The following is a 13674-nucleotide window of genomic DNA, read 5'->3' on the forward strand; positions in this document are numbered from 1 at the left end:
AAAAGCTATTTTTTTGTTACAAAATTAGGGCCCGTTTGTTACGGATTAAAATAAATGTGATTTTGGCATAAAATAATTTAGAGATTATATTTTAGAGATTTTATGAAAAATCAGAATCTATTTTGTGTTTGTTTACCATAACAAAAATCACTTTTTTTAAACAAATAATCTAGTTTGTTTGGATACAACTATATAAAAAGAATTTTTTGTTACAAAATTAGTTCAATCTTTTAAATCATATTTTCTCTCTCCTCTAAAAAAAATCTATTTTTTGAGAAGCTGCTCTTAACAGCTTCTCAGTTGAAGCTGTTTTTAGATTTTTTTTTTAAATTCTGATTTTTTTAAAAATCTATAACAAACGGATGCAAAACTCTTAAAAGTGATTATTTGTTTAAAAAAAGTGATTTTTTTCTTAAAAAGCTATAACAAACGGGCCCTTAGTTCAATCTTTAAATCCATATTTTCTCTCTCCTCTAAAAAAAATCTATTTTTTGAGAAGCTGCTCTCAACAGCTTCTCATTTGAAGCTGTTTTTAGATTTTTTTTAGATTCTGATTTTTTAAAAATCTGTAACAAACGTATGCAATATTCTTGAAAGTGATTATTTTCTTAAAAAAGTGATTTTTTTCGTAAAAAAAGCTATAAAAAACAGGCTATATATTTTAAAGATTTTATGAAAAATCAGAATCTATTTTGTGTTTGTTTGCCACGATAAAAATCACTTTTGTTAAACAAATTATTTAGTTTGTTTGGATACAACTATGTAAAAGAGATTTTTTGTAACAAAATTAGTTCAATTTTTTAAGGGCCCGTTTGATATGGATTAAAATAAAAGTGATTTTGATATAAAATAATTTAGAGATATTATGAAAAATCAGAATCTATTTTGCGTTTGTTTACAGTAATAAAAATAACTTTTTTAAAACATATAATCTTGTTTGTTTGGATACAACTATATAAAAGGGATTTTTCGTTACAAAATTAGTTCAATCTTTTAAACAATATTTTTTCTCTCCTCTAAAAAAATCTATTTTTTGAGAAGTTGCTCTTAAGAGCTTCTCATTTGAAGCTGTTTTTAGATTGTTTTTTAGATTATGATTTTATTAAAAAGCTATAACAAACGGATGCAAAACTCTTAAAAGTGATTATTTTTTAACATAAGTGATTTTTTTTCTTAAAAAAGTTATAACAAACGGGCTCTAAATCATATTTTCTCTCTCCTCTAAAAAAAATCTATTTTTTGAGAAGCTGCTCTTGACAGCTTCTCATTTGAAGCTGTTTTTAGATTTTTTTTAGATTCTGAATTTTTGAAAAAGATGTGTAACAAACGGATGCAAAACTCTTAAAAGTGATTTTTTTTTTTAAAAAAAAGTGATTTTTTCCTGAAAAAAGTTATAACAAACGGGCTCTATATTTTAGAGATTTTATGAAAAATCAGAATCTATTTTGCGTCGTAATAAAAATCACTTTTTTTAAACAAAAAATCTAGTTTGTTTGGATATGACTATGAGCCCGTTTGTTACGGATTAAAATAAAAGTGATTTTGACATAAAATAATTTAGAGATTATATTTTAGAGATTTTGTAGAAAATCAGAATCTATTTTGCGTTTGCTTACTGTAATAAAAATCACTTTTTTTAAGCAAATAATCTAGTTTGTTTGGATACAACTATATAAAAAGAATTTTTTGTTACAAAATTAGTTCAATCTTTTAAATTATATTTTCTCTCTTCTCTAAAAAAAAATCTATTTTTTGAGAAGCTGCTCTGGCAGCTTCTCATTTGAAGCTGTTTTTAAATTTTTTTTAGATTCAGATTTTTTTAAAAATCTGTAACAAACGGATGCAAAACTCTTAAAAGTGATTTTTCTCTTAAAAAATCTATAACAAACGGGCTCTATATAAAAGAGATTTTTTGTTACAAAATTAGTTCAATTTTTTAAACAATATTTTCTCTCTCCTCTAAAAAAATCTATTTTTTGAGAAGCTGCTCTTAACAGCTTCTCATTTGAAGTTGTTTTTAGATTCTAATTTTTTTTAAAACTATAACAAACGGATACAACACTTTTAAAAGTGATTATTTTTTAAAACAAACGATTTTTTTCTTAAAAAAAACTGTAACAAACGGGCTCTTAATTGATGACCTAATTGTTGAACTAGTGACCTAGTACTTTGATCGAGTTGATAACTAGTATGGATTTTAAAATATGGGTTGGAATCATATTCAACAAACATGACCTCAAAATATATTTTTTGTTGAGAAATAACCAATGATAAAACATATTAATAAAAAAAGAGTAATGATATTTTGACATCCATTTGATGACAACTTTGTTGATAACCTTGTTTTCTCACTTCTTATTGGTTAAAAACAATGGAGAGAGAAAAAGGAAGAGAGAGGATAACAACATCATGTGAGTATGAGAGAGAAAGTTGTCTAAAAGTTGTCAAAAAGTGGTTGTCAAAATATCATTTCTCATAAAAAAAACAATCAAACTCCATCACTGTTGTTGGATCATCCCAGATGTCTTTTCTAGTTCTGCTACTTTCCGTGCCATAATTACAAAAAGGATTGAAATAAATTTTTAAATTTTCAAAATATATATTTTATTGTTAAATTAAGACTGCAGATGAGATTATTTTTTTAACGACAAATATTAATGTGTTAAATATTATGTTAGTATGAGTATATGGAATATCTTAAATATATTTTTTTGTAAGTTAAAATTAAGAAAAATCAGTTTCTTTTCTTACATGAAGTTGAGCCAACCTGGTTTATTTATGGTAGAGAGGAGTATGATTAATATGATGATTATTAAATTATTAATTAATTATTGATTGATTGTTGTTCATGTCTCTCTCTCTCTCTACATTGTCTGACCTGACGACTACCTTTGCATTGAGTCAACATTCTCTCTCTTGCTGGAATTTCTTCTATTTTATTTTCACAACTATTTTTCAATTTTTGCATTGTTTTGTTTTGTTTTATTGTTGGTGTTTCTCTCTCTTCTCTTCTCTTCTCTTCTCTCTCCTTCAACTCAAGTAATATCTTTCTTCCTTCTTTCCTTTCAGCTCCAACTCTACCATGCCACCACCACAACAATTTCATCGCCCAATCAACTTTCCTTCAACCCTCTTTCTTTGATTCCCAAACTAAAACTATATATTTTTTTCCTTTACACAGGTATTTCTTTTTCTCGATTTGTTATGTAATTAACACTCTTTATTCATTATGTTTGTCTATTTTCCTTAACCATCACCTACCTAGTTTCTATTTTTGATCTAGTTTCTATTATTACTACTTAAAACACCCCCCCTTCCATTATTAGTAAGATACTAGTAGTAATTTTCATGATAATATATGCTCAAGTAATTTTCGTAGGTCCCTGATTCTAAATTAAGATGATATATGCAATTCTGGTTAATCTTTATGATATCATTCTCAATTATTGATGCTTAGTCATTAAATGCGTTTATTGTTTAATTTCTTGCCTATCATTGCATTGTATAAATTATTACTACTATTCTTTTACAATTCTCACATCTTTGTTTGTTTCTTAATGTTCCTAAAATACCATTTTGTTTATCAATGTTTTTAATCTTGCAAGACACTTGGTAGATTAATTATGAGTATAATTGGATGAAGAAAAATAGTATCTAGTACTTTGAAACAGACTTATATCTAAAACAATTTTTGGTTTCTTTTGAAAAGACTAGTATAATTGGACTACTGCTTGTAGTTTCAAATCATTCTTGTGATCGAATCCTGAAACAATTTATGTATGTTTTTAATTTGAGCGACTAATAACTTAATCTCATTGTTATTTCTCTGTGGCTGTCGGTTAGATAACTGGAGATATGATGTCTTCTAGCTGGGATGGAAGTAATGACCCTGGCAGTCAGTCAGATGATAGTTTTCTGTTCGAGAGGATGCATATTGAGCCTATTTATGATGCTTTTGTATGTCCTTTGACGAAGCAAGTTATGCGTGATCCTGTTACTTTAGAAAACGGACAGACTTATGAACGTCAAGCAATTGAAAAATGGTTCAAGGAATGCAGGGAGAGTGGACGGAAACTAGTTTGCCCACTGACTCTTCGAGAATTAAAAAGCACCGAAATGAATCCTAGTATGGCTTTGCGGAACACCATTGAAGAGTGGACTACCAGGAATGAAGCTGCACAGCTGGATATGGCTCGCCGGTCATTGAATACGGGCAGTCCTGAGAAGGAAACCCTTCAGGCCTTGAGGTATGTCCAGCACATCTGTCAAAGAAGTCGGTCGAATAAACATGTTGTCCGCAGTGCAGGGCTTATACCGATGATTGTTGATATGCTGAAGAGTAGCAGCCGTAAAGTTCGTTGTAGAGCTCTTGAAACCCTTAGAATTGTGGTTGAGGGAGACGATGAGAATAAGGTTGTTGCAGGTTTGCTAGTTATCATTTCATTTCCTTTTCATTTTTTTGCTATCATCAGTGTGCCTGCCTTTGGAGATTCGTATTAACATCTCTTTGCTCAACAGGAACTGTTGGCTGAAGGAGACACTGTGCGTACGGTAGTAAAATTCCTCTCTCACGAGCTTTCTAAAGAAAGAGAGGAAGCTGTCTCTTTGCTTTATGAACTCTCGAAATCTGAAACCCTTTGTGAGAAGATTGGTTCAATCAACGGATCTATTCTCATATTAGTTGGAATGACAAGCAGCAAATCAGAAGACCTTTCCACCGTTGAGAAGGCTGATAAAACATTAGAGAATCTGGAGAAATATGAGAATAATGTGCGGCAGATGGCTGAAAATGGTAGATTGCAGCCTCTTCTAACCCATCTTCTTGAAGGTACTAGCACTTCTCTTTAACTTATATCGCATCATATCAATGTTGTGTGGTTAGTTTGATCGCTGTTTTATGTTACTTCTCAAGAGAACATAAACTGCTTGACTAGCATTCCGGCCATATTACACATATATTACTGTAAAATGGTGGTGCATATGTTCCTCCTTTTGGAATTATGTGGAAGATTAAGACAAAAATTATATTTGTTGTATGAATATTTCAAGGATCGGGTGAAATGAATAACACTTATGTGAAAGATGTTTTAAAGAAGCTTCCAACTTAAGATTGATACCATTTCTGTGCAATAGGCTATATAATCAGGGTGGAAAAATAGCTTCTTAAAAAATATTTCTTACATCATCTTGTAGTTTGCTAATGGTCTAGAAAACCTCTCCCCCTTCTAAAGTGTCATTTCAGTTCCCCCTCTTTACTAGGAGTTTAGTAGAATTCATATTTTTTAGGAGTTGGTAGAAATTATTTTTTTAAACAATTACCACATAAAACAGATCAACACATTTCCCTGTTGCAACCAATATAGAAGTGTTATCTGGAAAATATCTTAGTCCCTAAAAATCAGAAATATGTTGATATCACAAGCAATTAGAAAATATACGATCACCAAAAGTTAGAAATTACAAGAAAATATTAGAGAATGTAACACTAGAAACTTGAATTTGATGGAAATTAACTGCATGCAACTTAGTTTTGATTAATTTTGTTTACATTAAGTCATTAACACACCTGAACATGGTAATTGGTATCTGAATGAACATGTGAGTCCTATCTTAATTCGTACAAAACCAAACTTAATCAAGGTGAACCCCTACGTGTGTATAACAATTCATTCTTATAATTCACTGCATGAACTTAGTATCGTCTGCTACTTTAGTCTTGCCAACTTTGAATGGTAAGCCACTTTTCTTTTGTCATTTGATTTAGGACTTGTATATGATATATTAGCTTATATTTTTGCTATGTCGCTTGCTTTTACATGACATATTTTTATTGATTGTGTATCTTATAATCCATAATAATAGGTTTTCTGATTTATAATCCATAATATTTTTATTAATTGTGTGTCTTCTAAATATTTAGAATATTGATGTGTCATTTGCTTGTAGAATTCTTTATTCCTTTGTAGATATTAATCCATTGTCTTGTTTTTCGTTGAAACTTTTGCAGGGCCTCCAGAAACCAAACTGTCCATGGCTGGAATCCTTGGTGAGCTGGTTTTGGACAATGACGTTAAAGTCCTTGTTGCCAGAACTGTGGGCTCATCTTTGATCGATATCATGAAAAGTGGCAATATGCAGTCAAGAGAAGCTGCACTAAAGGCACTAAACCAGATATCATCGTGTGAGCCAAGCGCAAAGGTTTTAATAGAGGCTGGAATACTTTCCCCACTTGTCAACGACCTTTTTGCGGTGGGCCCTCATCTGCTTCCCACACGACTAAAAGAGGTCTCTGCTACAATTCTTGCCAGTGTTGTGAATTCGGGAGAAGACTTCGATTCAATTCCACTTGGACCTGATCACCAAACTCTGGTCTCAGAGGATATAGTTCATAAGCTACTCCATCTTATAAGCAACACTGGTCCAGCAATTGAGTGCAAACTTCTCCAAGTTCTTGTTGGACTTGCTAGTTCTCCAACTACAGTGCTGAGTCTGGTTTCTGCTATCAAAAGCTCTGGTGCCACTATCAGTCTAGTTCAATTCATTGAGGCACCGCAGAAAGATCTTCGTTTAGCTTCCATAAAACTTCTTCAAAATTTGTCTCCACACATGGGCCCGGAATTAGCCGATGCGCTTCGTGGTTCGGTGGGACAACTTAGTAGTCTAGTTAAAGTCATATCAGAAAATATCGGAATCACTGAAGAGCAGGCGGCTGCTGTTGGCCTCTTAGCAGATCTACCCGAGAGAGATTTAGGCCTCACGAGACAGCTACTGGATGAAGGCGCTTTTTTTATGGCGATATCGAAAGTGATTGCCATCAGGCAAGGAGAGATTAGAGGCACTCGGTTTGTGACACCATTTCTTGAAGGGCTTATGAAGATTGTTGCAAGGATTACATATGTCTTGGCTGATGAGCCTGATGCTGTCGCGCTTTGCCGTGATCAAAATCTTGCTGCACTCTTCATTGAACTGCTTCAGACCAATGGACTTGATAATGTACAGATGGTTTCTGCTATAGCTTTGGAGAATTTATCACTAGAATCAAAGAATTTAACCAAATTGCCTGAGATGCCAGAACCGGCTTTTTGTGCTTCATTCTTTTCGTGTTTCAGCAAACCACCGGTGATTACCGGATTATGTAGGATCCACCGAGGGAAGTGTTCTTTAAAAGAAACATTTTGTCTCTACGAAGGACAGGCAGTCCTTAAATTAGTAGCTCTACTGGACCACACAAATGTGAATGTGGTCGAGGCAGCACTTGCAGCCTTATGTACTGTAATAGATGATGGAGTAGATATTGAGCAAGGTGTAATGGTTTTGTGCGAGGCCGAAGGAGTGAAGCCAATACTTGATGTGTTGCTCGAGAAACGGACAGACAATTTGAGGAGGAGGGCAGTTTGGGCAGTGGAGAGACTGTTGCGAACAGACGATATAGCCTACGAAGTTTCTGGAGATCAAAATGTGAGTACTGCACTTGTGGACGCTTTCCAACACGGTGATTATCGAACTAGGCAGATTGCTGAGCGTGCCCTCAAGCATGTTGATAAGATACCAAACTTCTCAGGAATCTTTCCAAACATGGGATGAGTGTAGGTTTGTTGTAAATGCTTCACTGTGATGTTTATGATAACAAAAATTTGTATGTAATTTTTATGCTTTTAAAAATCAGTTTTGGATTGTATCTATATTGTATGCTATTGTCTTGTATGCATTTATTTATCCAACTGTAGCCCCTGGGATTATTGTATACAAAATTACCCATTCTTTTAGGAGGTCTTCATTTGCTTTTATTGCTTTTTTAATTCTATTAAATGATCAGATTTTTGTTTCCTATAATCCAGCTATTTGACCTCTTGTTTGTACCTTTAGTTTCTTATTTGACTTCACAGGGACCGGAACTTTTTTCTATTCAGAGAAACATTTTATACCGAAAAATAAAATGTAATAAATTTGTAACAAATGTAAGAATAACATATTTTCTATCATTTTGTTTTCATGAATCTATAAAGATAATTTGAAACAAAAATCAGTGACTTTCCGCCAATAAAGTCATTCGATCTAGATCATTTTTCGTAGTACTTTTCTGTTACCAAATAAATAAATAAAATCGTCTCAATTTATTATTATTATTCTTTTTAATTTTACTTCCTTAGATTGATAGGCAACAGTGTGATTAAAAAAAAAAAAAGGAAAGGAAAGAGGGAGAATAAGTTTTAGCTTTAATTTTAGATTTGATCTCATTTTTATTTTGGTGATTCACAAGTATAAATAAGGAGAAGAAATTATTGTGATTGAATACTGTCTGTGTAACGCCTCAAGTACTATAAAAAAGACCAAACAACAATCAAAAGATCGATCATCTAATTCAGGTCGGTCAAAGTACATTATTTATCACACCTTCCCCCCAACACTTTTATTTTCTTACAGAATTCTTGTATCTGTGTATTGGATTTATGCATATGCTCTAGCTCTACTAATCGTTACATTATTGATGATTCATGCCTTGGTTGTATACTTCGTTGTAGTAAAGCTTTTTAGAATAGATCATTTTGTTAACATTCAACAAAATTTATGTTTTTTTAGGATCATAAAAAAATTGAGGTTGATAAACATTTGCATTTGACACTTTTCCTACAGGAAGATGGAAGAAGGAAAAAGGAGCCGTACGAGTTTCCAGAAAGAATGGCCATTGCTTAAGAAAGGTGTGAACAAATTCATAGACCTAATAGAAAGAGGTGTTGAGATTGACAACTCAAGTTTCACCGTTCAGGATTACATGTCCATTTACACGTATCCTTAATAGCAAATCTCACCAATTTCGATTTTCGGTAGTCGGAGATCTTATACATTCACACTATCATCACATAATGTTCTTTAGATCAAGATTGGATATAGTCTTACATTAGTGCAAATTTTGATTATTTTTATGTATGAACTGTCTGGACTGTTTGAACTCGATTCAACGGTCACCAATGTGGTGCTCATGAATGTGTGGAATATGATTGCAAAATTCATATCTCATATGTTAAACATCTACAACCATTTCCTTTTCCATACGATTTTATTATGTATTATATGGTCTTAACTTGTATCTAGATCTGTTTATAAGTTGAGGGCAGATGTGGATGACATAAATTCTGAGCTACTATGTGACAATTATAAGAAGGTCTTTGCTAAATACATTAATTCCAAGGTACGTCTAATTTCTTACACAAATGTAAGTATAAAATCTCAGTAGTTGTTAATTTAATCACATGCGTAAAATTAACTAAAACATTTTCTCGTCATGAATTAGGTTTTGCCATCTCTGCAAGCAAAGGAAAATGAAGTTTTGTTGAGAGAATTACTCAAAAGATGGTCAAATTACAAAATAATCACCTTGTGCCTCTCAAGACTCTTTCGATCTCTTGAAACATATGACATGAGAAAATCCATGGATCATTCCCTTGAAGAAATTGGCTTCTTATCCTTTTATGATTTGGTTGGTCATGAGAATATTCCTTTGAAAACTTACACTGCTTTTTCAAATTTTCCTCTCATAATGGTAATCATGTTTTGTGTATTATAGTCATTATGATGTTATATATGTGTCCTAGGTATATTTGGAAGTGAATACTCAAGTAATGAATGCTATATTAGCTATGGTAAGATATTCTCTGATTTTCTTCTACTATTCATCTGTGATTTTATCATTCCACTCTTGTTTATGATTTTTTTTCTTTCTATAATGTTGATTTTTTATTTTCTACTTTCAGATTGTTGAGGATCATGCTGGAAAGCAAATTGATCGAAAATTGATTAACAATGTTTTGACTTTCTACTCGGAGATTGGGGATAAGACTGGAAAACTTGATCCAAAATATGTTGCAGAAAAAATGATTGAAGAGAATGTAACATTATACTCTAATGACGAGGCTTCAAAGTGGATGGCGAGTCTTTCTCTCACAGATAACACTCTAAAGGTGAATTTCAGCTAGTTTTCAAACAAAAGTGATTGCTGCTATATTTTATTGATTTAATTAAATTGATCCATATTTTTATTTGAAACATGATTTTGGTGAGTATTGTTAAATATGATCACTTTTTTTTTTTATATATCATGCACATCAAATGTGTAACCCTGAAGAAATAATGCATCCAATTAATATAAAAAAATGTTAAAGTTGCAGGAAGAGAAATTGAAGGACTCGTCAAAGAAAATCAAGTTGAAGAGTATTGATGGTGATGTGTTTGAAGTTGACTATGATGTAGCAGTTATGTCAAAAACAATACAAGATGTTATTGAGACTTATCCTAATATCGGTCATACGGAAGATTGCATTCCTCTGTCTGCCTCTGTCGTGGGAAGCAAAATCTTGGCTAAGATCATTGAATATTGCAAGAAGCACAATGAGGAATTTGACATGTCTGAATCAGATGATGAATATCTTATCGAGGATTGGGATGCTGAATTCGTTGAGTTAGACCGTGAAACTCTCTATGATCTTCTTTTGTCTTCAATGTACTTGAACATCAAGAGCCTGCAGGATCTGGTATGTGATAAAATAGCAAACATGATCAAAGGCAAGAATGTTGGGGAAATACACCAAATCTTTGGGTTACCTGAGATCTATAATTAAAAAAATGTTTCATTTGGACTTTTCAATGTCACTTTGCTTCTTAGAGATATTGTATTTGTTTCGGTTAAAGTTTGCAAACACACTTTTGATTAATAAGACTTCAGATTCTTCTGAGTTTCATCTCGTTTAGTTTGTTATTTTAATTTTTATGTCACTTTGCTTGTTAGCAAGTATCTAACATGAAGTCTTATTTTCAATTTCATATTTACTTTGCTTGTTCAGTAACTCATCAAACATGAAGTCAAAGAAACAATATTGTCATGACTATCAAGTGGAATTGTAAGTTGTAACTCATCAAATTTATGAACTCATTACTATCAATTTTTTTTCCTTCACACTCTTAAATTGTGGTCATTATTGCATTGACTCCTTAATTAAATTTGCGGTTTTTTTTATGTGCTGCGGTTTCTTTTATTTTTGTTGCTATCTCTTTCTCTCAAGTATTGAAGAGCACAAAAATTGTAGAAGAAAAGAGAAAGATACTCCTTCTCTCTCTCTCTCTCTCTCTCTCTCTCTCTCTCTCTCTCTCTCTCTCTCTCTCTCAATATCTTTGTTAAATATCTTAAAATATATAAAAATATAAGAGAGAATAGTATTCAAAGACTGATTCATTTTGGATTGAAATTCACTCCGAGTATTGAAATCTTGAACCATTGCTTCTTCTTCTCTAACCACCATGGAAAACTCTTCTTCCTTTTCCTGAAGAACTCAAAGAGGATTATCTAACTCTCAACATTTCATTGGAACGAGGCCAACCGCTTATGATCACTACATCCGATGGAAGAGTGACATTAGCGCCGATGAGGATTATCCATGTAGAGTTAAGGTTTAAATTCTTTCAACCCTTCAAAAAATTTATTTGTTTTTAGTTTAATTCTTTCAAAATTTTAAATTCTAAAATGTTTTTCATGTTTCCAATTTTTTATGTATTGAATCATCAATGGAAGGGCCGACAAGCAACACCTAAGTTTGTGGAAATGAGGTCCTATAGCTCTAATTTTTTTCTTCTCTTTAGTCTTTAATCTTTATTTATAGTAATTTAACTTGTATTTTTTTATACATTGTGATTATCCTCTAAAAAAAATTACAAAAACGAAAAGAAGTAAATACGAAATTGAAAATAGAGATGATTGTTTATTGAATGAACAAGTTCACAAGGTAAACATGGATGAAAAGACAATGAATCGAAAACTTAGAATCTACAATTAAAAATGTACTTCAAGTCAATGTCTAATATTTTTTTTGAAGAAACAAAAATGGATTATATTAACACCGGTAGTGACACCTCTTCCGCACAAGATGTACCAAAGGGCCATCCCGCAAAGAGAAACAGTCAAACAATATTTACAACAGTACAATCAGTCGATACCCATACATAACATAGGGTTCGACCACCACAACTGAGTGGCATGCACAATTGAGGCGTTATTAGCCTTTAACCACCACAAGGAATGAAATTTAACCTTTTCTAGAAGTTGTTCTATGGTGGTTTGGATGTTATTAAATATTCTATCATTACGAGCATTCCAAACCACCCAGACACAAAGTAACCAAACAAAATGAAGGAAAGATCTGTGCGTCCTTGATTGCCCTGTACAATGAATGAACTGATAAGAGTGGGCACAAATGTCATTAGGATCGACACCTAAAACACCAATCCAGGACCTGATGTGTCGCCATAAAGGGGCGTATCCGGCACAATGAAGGAACAGGTGAGCCGTTGATTCGTCATTACTGCAACCTACATCACACCCAGCGTTCTCGGCGTTAATGATACCTCTTCGGACAAGATTAGTCTTGGTTGGTAACCTATCCCGCAACAATCGCCAAGCAAGAATGGACACCTTCAATGGAACCTGCTTATGCCATACAAGATCATTCGTACCACCCAATGGGGGGTCATTCGGAGTTGTCAAAATGTGATAGACACCGCTCACAGTGTAACCCCCTTGGATGTCTGGGTTCCACTGCCACCTGTCAGAAATGTCAGACTGCAAAACAATATTATTAATAAGATGCCTACACTCCTCCACCAACTGCTCCTCCCACGCCCACAACCTCCTCCTCCAACTCCACGCCGCTCCTCCATCCCCCCAACCTAAATTAAACATGTCAGCCACCGTACATAATTTATTATTCGATAAATCAAAAAGGCGACTGAACCTCGTACATAACGGCACATCTCCTATCCACCTGTCATACCAAAAAAGGTAGTAGTTCCATCCCCCACCCTTTTCGATACCCTATCTGAAAACCAACCTCCATCAATGTCGCCTATCCCATCCCTAATCTTCACTATCTCCCTCCACCAAAAAGAACCACTCCTGCCCCCAACCTCCAACCTCCCTGCCTCCTCACCATACCTCGCCACCAGGACCCTATACCAAAACCCATCTCTATCCACCAACAACCGCCAGCACCATTTCCCAAGTAATGCAATATTAAATTCTCTTAACTGTCTCACCCCCAACCCTCCAAACTCCTTTCGTAAACAGACTGAGCTCCAAGCAATCCAGGAAATTTTCCTGTTATCCTCACTCCCTCCCCAAAATTTTTTATTAAAAATAGATTCAATGATAGAGATTATACCTGACGGAGCTTTGAAGAAGGAAAGAGCATAGACAGGGAGCGAAGTCAGGACAGACTTTAGAAGAACCAACCGGCCACCGAAGGAGAGAAAGCGACTCTGCCATCCCGACAATCTAGTTTTAATTGTATGCACCACAGGATCCCAGAATGCTAACCGATTCGGATTACCCCCAATAGAAAGGCCCAGATACAAGAAAGGAACCTGACCCACTTTACAATTTAAAATTGAGGCTGCCTCATTCAACCAAGATTCCGCAATATTAATACCAACCAACATACTTTTATTAAAGTTAACCTTCAAACCAGACATCTCAGCAAACAAAGTCAACACCGCTTGCAACGTACGCACATTAGCCCAACATTTAGTACCTAGTAACAGTGTGTCATCTGCAAATTGTAAATTAGACACAACAACCGGATTAGAGGTTCCCACCGAGTATCCTGTAAAGAAGTTAGTCCTCACCATCGA

At 33.7% G+C, this 13674-nt stretch overlaps 2 protein-coding genes across 2 annotated transcripts; both read left to right on the forward strand.

The window, feature by feature from the left end:
• Window positions 1–2969: 2969 nt before the first annotated feature.
• Window positions 2970–7766, forward strand: SAUL1 (senescence-associated E3 ubiquitin ligase 1). Its single transcript, XM_085757222.1, has 4 exons — window positions 2970–3181; window positions 3844–4413; window positions 4519–4828; window positions 6008–7766. The coding sequence occupies exons 2-4, from the start codon at window positions 3856–3858 to the stop codon at window positions 7582–7584; spliced, it is 2445 nt and encodes an 814-aa protein (XP_085613348.1). The 5' UTR covers window positions 2970–3181; window positions 3844–3855; the 3' UTR covers window positions 7585–7766.
• Window positions 7767–8535: 769 nt separating this feature from the next.
• On the forward strand, window positions 8536–10730 carry LOC146943108 (cullin-like protein 3). Its single transcript, XM_085757224.1, has 6 exons — window positions 8536–8787; window positions 9094–9190; window positions 9293–9478; window positions 9594–9641; window positions 9753–9959; window positions 10167–10730. Exons 1-6 carry the CDS (start codon window positions 8639–8641, stop codon window positions 10614–10616), a joined length of 1137 nt encoding a protein of 378 aa, XP_085613350.1. The 5' UTR covers window positions 8536–8638; the 3' UTR covers window positions 10617–10730.
• Window positions 10731–13674: the final 2944 nt, after the last annotated feature.

This window comes from Medicago sativa, chromosome 3, assembly GCF_051527215.1.
Source record: "Medicago sativa cultivar Bolivia chromosome 3, Bolivia_mono, whole genome shotgun sequence".
Classification (NCBI taxonomy): domain Eukaryota; kingdom Viridiplantae; phylum Streptophyta; class Magnoliopsida; order Fabales; family Fabaceae; genus Medicago; species Medicago sativa.

Coding starts and splice junctions, on each gene's coding strand:
- LOC146943108 (XM_085757224.1), top strand. CDS start 8,639: ATGGAAGAAGGAAAAAGGAGCCGTACGAGTTTCCAGAAAGAATGGCCA. Junction 8,788..9,093: donor GATTACATGTCCATTTACAC/GTATCCTTAATA, acceptor ACTTGTATCTAG/ATCTGTTTATAAGTTGAGGG. Junction 9,642..9,752: donor TGAATGCTATATTAGCTATG/GTAAGATATTCT, acceptor TTCTACTTTCAG/ATTGTTGAGGATCATGCTGG.
- SAUL1 (XM_085757222.1), top strand. CDS start 3,856: ATGATGTCTTCTAGCTGGGATGGAAGTAATGACCCTGGCAGTCAGTCA. Junction 4,414..4,518: donor AGGGAGACGATGAGAATAAG/GTTGTTGCAGGT, acceptor TTTGCTCAACAG/GAACTGTTGGCTGAAGGAGA. Junction 4,829..6,007: donor TCTAACCCATCTTCTTGAAG/GTACTAGCACTT, acceptor AAACTTTTGCAG/GGCCTCCAGAAACCAAACTG.